The 6,934-nt window shown below is 44.6% G+C and overlaps 5 protein-coding genes across 5 annotated transcripts in view; 4 read left to right on the plus strand and 1 right to left on the minus strand.

Annotated features, from left to right (window-relative positions):
• Positions 1-6,934, plus strand: part of LOC113217620 (lysosomal aspartic protease) — a 368,266-nt gene that overhangs the window by 315,832 nt on the left and 45,500 nt on the right. The gene's annotated exons all lie outside the window — the stretch shown is intronic.
• Positions 1-6,934, minus strand: part of LOC113217624 (HEAT repeat-containing protein 5B) — a gene marked incomplete at its 3' end in the record, with an annotated part of 42,982 nt that overhangs the window by 2,326 nt on the left and 33,722 nt on the right. The gene's annotated exons all lie outside the window — the stretch shown is intronic.
• LOC113217613 (replication protein A 70 kDa DNA-binding subunit-like) lies at positions 1,203-3,146 on the plus strand. The gene is made up of 7 exons (XM_026437575.2): positions 1,203-1,430; positions 1,547-1,597; positions 1,690-1,886; positions 1,960-2,113; positions 2,242-2,292; positions 2,368-2,564; positions 2,677-3,146. The coding sequence occupies exons 1-7, from the start codon at positions 1,404-1,406 to the stop codon at positions 3,059-3,061; spliced, it is 1,062 nt and encodes a 353-aa protein (XP_026293360.1). The 5' UTR covers positions 1,203-1,403; the 3' UTR covers positions 3,062-3,146.
• LOC113217615 (putative glutathione-specific gamma-glutamylcyclotransferase 2) lies at positions 4,023-5,689 on the plus strand. Its single transcript, XM_026437577.2, has 4 exons — positions 4,023-4,465; positions 4,548-4,589; positions 4,678-4,843; positions 4,934-5,689. Exons 1-4 carry the CDS (start codon positions 4,331-4,333, stop codon positions 5,206-5,208), a joined length of 618 nt encoding a protein of 205 aa, XP_026293362.1. The 5' UTR covers positions 4,023-4,330; the 3' UTR covers positions 5,209-5,689.
• On the plus strand, positions 6,019-6,934 carry LOC113217617 (uncharacterized). Its single transcript, XM_026437578.2, has 2 exons — positions 6,019-6,241; positions 6,331-6,934. Exons 1-2 carry the CDS (start codon positions 6,193-6,195, stop codon positions 6,621-6,623), a joined length of 342 nt encoding a protein of 113 aa, XP_026293363.1. The 5' UTR covers positions 6,019-6,192; the 3' UTR covers positions 6,624-6,934.

Genomic DNA, 6,934 nt, shown 5'->3' on the forward strand with positions numbered 1-6,934 from the left:
AAAACACAATCTGTCGAAAAACAATAACCAACCTAGTCAATGCAACATTGAAAACGTTCTCCCGATTAATGTACGTATGTTCCTCTTAGTAGTAGTATGCCATGGGGATAAGATTATCACAGTTTTAAAGCACACATTCTAAAACTGTTGTACCGTATAGGCATCGAATGGTGGCAAGCATCTCAGAGAGGGCGCAATGTAAATCATAAAGTAATTCGGTTATGTATAATATGGCTATACACCACACATGAATTTTGGGTCAGGCGAGAGAACTTTCGGCTGTTTCAAACTGTGTGGATTACCAACTAAACCAAGGTGCTGAGTTAATCTTGGTTAAGTACAATCACCTCATTCTGTCAGAGGGTTATTACTATGGGTCAAAGATGTTACAATCGACTCCACCAATGTGCACCGGAAGCACCTCAGCAAAGTGAGAACTGAATTCTGAACGGATAGGATAGACACACCACATGATATCTAAAAGCCCAGAAAAGATATCAATAAAGCTCATAAGGTCTCTAAGGTGTGTTGCATGTTGCTTTGCAGAAGTTTGCAGACAGCAATACACCTCCATATGGCATATAAGCCGCCCAAAACAGACTGAGACACAACCCAGAATAAGCTTAAAATTAATTATGGTCACGGCGAAGAAAATTTACTGAGCGTATAATAACGAAATCCAACTTTTAACCACCGAGCAATGAACAAAAATGACACAAAACAACATAACCTCGGATGGTCAGTTCTGCCACGACTGTCATTCTCTTGAAACTTGTCGTGCGGGGAAAGCCTCATGAATGAGTGAGAGAGGCATGCTGACAGTGGAAATTGACAACAACTTCAGTTTAAGGTCCGCCAGCTAGGTGGGGTCAACAGTTTTCGAGCGGTATGGGAGTAGTCTGCTAGCCTGTTTTGACGTACGAGAAGTAGGCGAACTCAAACGAGCCCGACTTGGTACTAGCGAGCAAAGTGCTCCACTGACTGGATAATACTCACCCGCAGCTAAATATATTTCCGACAGCAAATGCAGGAGGCTGAGGAGAAGTATCGTTTCACAAACATAAATATAAGCAGGTCTGCGACGAAAAAATTAACTTCATTTCACCAAAGTGTTGTGTCCATTAATTCATCACCGCCTTCAGTCAATACGTCGACAGCCAAGTCAACAGTGAAAGGGGGAACACATTCATATTGCCATTCGCAGGTCGGGAGCAGATGGGAGCAGATTCACTTTGATCCGAAACTCCCGCCGGCCGGCAGTGTTCAATGTTCACTGTTCAGTTCATTAGTGTTCAAGGCCTTTCAGACAAGATAGGGGCGTGTCAGGTGCGCCTCGAACCTGAAGAGGGTAGAATCGGTTACCTCTTCATACTTTCAAAATTTTATAACGCTACTCAGTTATTATGAAACTCTCTGAGGGAACAGTTAAGGTGAGGAACCAAGAACCTCACGGTGTTGTTTTGACTTTGGTTTACTATGTTCCAAGCGTTTTTGTTGCCCAACAATCCAGTGCTGTTTCTATGATTTTTATTTGTATTTGTTTTAGACTTTTGTTAATGGAGGCCATGTTAAACCTCCGTTTATCCTGCAGCTGTTGGTAAGATTATCTTTATTGTTGTTGGACCTTGTTTTTCTCTTGAGAAATTTGTTACACCCCTTTCACCTTCTCATGTGTTGTGACATGTGTAGGGACACGAAAAAATTGGAATATTTAAACGTGAACAGTACTCTCTCATACTTTCGGATGGTGTAGATTCTGATCTCTTTGTGATCCTCTCCATACGTTTAAATGCCATGGTCCATCGTGGAGATCTAGCAGACAACGCTGTTGTTTGCATTAATGACTATATTGTTACCAACCTATCAGGAGGGCATGGTGGAAGATTGTAAGTTCTTATATTTTTGTAGATTTGATTTTTCTCAAATGTGCATCAGCTGAATTATTATATACTGTTCCAGTAAAATGTTGAATATTACGAGTATGGAAGTAGTCGCACCTGCCAGTAGACGTATAGGTAATCCTCGGTTTGCAAGATGGAGAAATTCTGTTCAAAAGCCTAAAGGGGAGGATTTGCTAGATGACTTACCACAGCTCACTAAAGGAGCACTAAGTGTAAGTAATTCTCAAAAGCAATATGTGCAACCTTCCTAAATTTTACTGAGACTGTTTTTTTCTCCTTTTTTGTATCTGGATAAGCCCACTACGCTCTCTCTGTTCTGTCTAAATTCTTGTTATTTCAGGCTATTGTAGACAAAGGAGACAACGTAGACTCCCCAATATTGCAGATTTTAGTGAGTCTCTATCCCACTGCAATGGATTCTCTATGTACTTTTTCTCAAACTACTAACTTTTTGTCTCGTGTCCAGGGGAATAAAAAATGTCCGGGGAAGGATCCAAGGTATCGACTATTGCTATCAGATGGTGTAAATGCCTACAGCCAGGCAGTGCTCGATTTAGAATTGCTTCACATGTTTCATGACGGAGATTTGAGTGATTACTCTATCATCTGCATCAAGAGATATGTCACACCTTCTGTACCAAGCCCTATACCAGGCGAAGCCATGTAAGTGCATTTGATAGGGAGGAAGCTTTTTGCCTTTTTTTACAATAAATGTGTCATTTGAATTTGGTTTCTTCTAGTCAAACTAGAATTCTAATAAACATTGTATTTTCAGATGTGTCATAATTATACTAGACCTTGAAGTTTTGGTAGCAAGCAGTGATGAGCCGGACCTGCGGAAAATTGGTGATCCCAAGCCAATGGAGATAGAGATGAAATGTGACTCCGTCGTGCAGTTGAGCGGGTCGAGCGGGTCGAGCTGCAACCAGGTACCTTGTGGGGGCAGGGCGACGTACCGGGCGCCGTGCGCGTGCTCGGGATGCTGGGAGCGCAACCGGCCGTTCAAGGAAAAGGCGCTGCAGCTGCTGGGCCAGCTGGGCCAGCTCCGCGACGCGGTCCTCCCGCTCAACGCCGAGGACTGGGCAGCGCCCCTGGCCCTCACGCGGTGCCGCGGCGGGGAACTCCGGCTGGACTGCCCGCCTCCGACACTGACTCCCTGACTGTAGTGAGCGTTTTGTACATTTTACAACACCTGTTGAGTGCGAAGTTTGTGTTACTTATTATGTAGATAATATCTATCTACTTTCCATTGAACTAGGCAACCTTACCGTGATGGGAGCGTCACAGTCGTTGGCGACGTTGGCGTGCGTGCGCGCGGGCGCGCGGGGTGGGTTGGGCCGCCGGCTCCACGCGGCTGCGTGGCGGGTCGGCCTACCCTGCGCGCTGCAGGCGCTATCATAAGCGTCGCGTTTGTGGATGCATCTCAATCACCGTATGAATTTGTTATTACTTTTATCATTTGACTGGCGCCTTTATTCAACTGTCATCCACGTTAATAAACTTGCGGCGGTGCCGTATAGCAAAGAATGGAAAGCGTCTCAACCGTGGAACTCCCCCGCTCACAATGCCCTCTTGGCAGTGCCGCACACCGCCCCGTACCGTGCTTCCCAGTGAGATGCAACGTCGAATTTTTTTTTAGCAGAAGCATCTAAACTGACGTCAGTTAGACGTCGAACAGACGCCAGTTCAGAGGCTTACGGCCAAAAAAGCAGGAGGCAGTACCGCTGTCTCCAGGACGGGGCCCACGGGGCCCATCACCTGGCACCCGGCCGGCACGGCTCAGCCCAGGCCCCAGCACGGCCCTCAAAGCTGCAGGGGTGGTTTTAAGTGATGGGGGAGCACAGTTCAGTGAGATCACGATGTGGTCACACTTTGCTGGATCAGTATGCTAGGATACAGTGGGGAATACCCAGGAATATCCTTCCCACTTGTTGGTACTGTGACCGGTGTGCAGTAGCATCTTACCGTTATATCATGTTTATGGTCGAGTTATCGTGTGCCTAACTCACCATAAAAGCCTTAAACTTATGTTTGCCATGCCTACTAGGGCGTTTCTACCATATATTCTGCTCATGCAAGATGCAAGACCTCAATCTGAATATGTTGTGCTTAGGCGTGCTGACGGCACACACCGCCTTCTAGCATGGTATCTGTCAATGCACTTTCCTTCTGCTAATATTCTGTAAACATTGCCACAATTGCAGAATAGTTCTTTTACTATTTGAGTCAAAATTGAAATCTGCAAATTGTTTCTGTAACAAATTTTTAGAGTATCTTGCACCCTCAGCTTGTTTTCTAACCCTCTGAAATAATTCAGCTGCTGTCACAAATTGGTCTGATACTAATTCTCAGCAGTATTATTTTTTCCTACTGCATCTATTAACACCATCTCACCTCCCTTGCCTTGTGCTTATGCTTCCATCGCTGACATGTGGGTGTTTGGCTATGGTTCTCTTGTGTGGAAAGTTGGTTTTCCATACAAACGGAAACTCAATGGGTACATCACAGGTTATGTGAGGCGTTTCTATCAATCAAGCGAGGACCACAGAGGTGTCCCTGGCAAGGTATGCTTTGTCTATGTTTTATAATATGTTAATATATTGACAATTATACTTTATCACAGCACTAATTTGTTTTTCCTTCTAGCCTGGTTTAGTTGTCACACTTCTGCCTTCATCAAATTCAAAAGTAAGTTGGATACTTTCTTACTTTTTTGAAAAATATATAAGTCCTTAAGTTTCAAATTGTCTTCTTATTCTAAAATTGTTTTGTTCAGGATCGTGTTTGGGGCGTTGCATATGAGATAGCCCAGGAAGATGAAGAAATCGTGACAGTTCAGTTGGATCACAGAGAGAAAGATGGATATAACAAGCAATCAGTAAAATTTTATCCAGCAAATAACAGTTTTACTGGTGTTCAAAACAATGATTCCCAAGCTACAGGTACCAGTGAAGCTAACTCAGGAATTGTCGAAACACTCCTATGTGCTCCTTTTCCAGGATCTACTTCAAATTGTTAACTTCTGTTTGCAGATCTATTTGACGCTTTTGATCTTGTGATTTATGTTGGGCTTGATACTAATCCATGGTATGTCGGACCACTTAGTATAGAAGACATGGCACGCCGCATAGTGAATGCTCGTGGTAATAGTGGTGCAAATCGGGAGTATCTCTATAACTTAGCTAATTCAATGAGAGACATCGCTCCTGAGGAAGAGGATGAACATCTTTTCAGTTTAGAGGCAGCAGTCAAAGAATTAGAATTTTCTCATCAGAGTGCTGACACCCTCACAAGGAACTCTGCATGATCTTGATCTCAATCTCAGAGCTACTTGACAGTTCTCTTTTGTAAGTTGGCCTCGCTTGTGCCATCTTTTGACAAAGACAAAGACATAAGAAACCATTTTCTTGCTTTTGCTCCTTAGACTGTCATTTGTCCTATCAAAATATGTTAACTGAGACTGTTCATTACCTCATCAATTGGATTAATTTGGACTGTAATTTTTTTAAAGTTTTTGTTGACTGTCTTTCCAACTTTTTTCACAGAACATTCCTGATTTCCTTTTGTACTTTCACTCTTTATCCATTTGTGTGAGAACTTCAACATCAGTGTTAAATCATAATTATAAAAATTAGAATAATGAAAAATATTTTGTTAAAAATAAGAATTCAGTGACCAGTCAAGGGATTTTTTTAATTCGCAGATAGCGATGAGAAGGTAATTGTGATTCAGTGGAATAATTTTCTGTGATATCGTCTGATAATTAAATTAAAATTCTCCTAACTGTTCTTCAGGCTTTTTATTGTATGGCCCATACCCACCATTCATCAACCCTAAAAGTCGAAACCACAAATAATGAATTAATCCAGCCTTAACAATTCAATTGTAATAAATTCTTTAGAACTCCGGTCGCGCTCATCACTCGCCCCTATCTTCCCCCGCATCTTTCAAAGGATCACCAGGGGAAGTTTCCCCGTCATATAGTCCCGGTTTCGTCAAGCCCCAAAGAACCATAGGCTGGGTTGTGTGGAATAAGGATGGAGAAAGGGTTTGTGGGTGAGGGCCGTGAGGGAACAGGAGCGCCAGAGATGGAGAGAGGGGGGGGGGGGAGGGTGGTGCCGGTTGGATGAGAGGGCACTGAAGACTCACCCCCACCCCGTCAGGCTCAGTGGATCAATACTCTGGTCCTGACTGTCTACTGCTTACGTTTGGCCGTCAACCTCGCAGGCGCCGCACAAGTGCAAGGCGAGGACCCTCCAACAGCACCCAGGATACCATCGAGGCTGTCGTCATGGTGAACATCAGCATGCAGGAGGGGTCCCTCCCGACCGAGCCGACGGGTAGGTACGCGGGACATGCCCCACGGGGAAGGTCCAGGCCCACGGGCGGTATGAGCTATGGCACTATGGCCTCTTGCCCCTGTCCGCAGAGTGGACCGAGGAGGACCGCCGCTCGGTGCATGAGCTGCGGGAGCACCTGCGGCACATGCGGGAGGTGATGAACGACAGCGAGTACGCAGACTCGCTCGCGGCCATGGCCAACACCCCGCCGGGAAAGAAGCCCCGCGTGCACAACCGTGCCAGCGTCATAGACGGCAGCTTCATGAGCTTCGTGTTCATCTTCGTGTTCACTGTCATCGTCATTGTCAGCTTCTATGCCTTCAAGAACCTGTACCACGCTGTGCTCAAGAAGTTCCCAACAGTGCAGCACACGGAGCTTTAAGCGGGCTGCAAAGGGGGTAGCAGGTAGTGTCCTCCCCAGCAGATAACAGTGCCGAGGATAAACATGAAAATTAATTCAATACTGATTTGTGTGAACTTCCACTTCTTTTCCTTCTAAACGAAGGCTGAAGACTGACCAAGAGTGGCAACTACAATTTCGGTAGTCAAAACTATCTATGCATCATAATGAGACTTTTTAAAACCTTAGAACCCTCAAGGGCTTTCAATTAACAAGCTTGGTTCCATGTACTTAATTAAAGTGAAACTAACAATTGTTAAACAATTTTGTATAAATGTTTTTGAATAAAATAT

Source organism: Frankliniella occidentalis, unplaced genomic scaffold, assembly GCF_000697945.3.
Source record: "Frankliniella occidentalis isolate FOCC.00 unplaced genomic scaffold, Focc_3.1 Scaffold13, whole genome shotgun sequence".
In the NCBI taxonomy this organism is placed as follows: domain Eukaryota; kingdom Metazoa; phylum Arthropoda; class Insecta; order Thysanoptera; family Thripidae; genus Frankliniella; species Frankliniella occidentalis.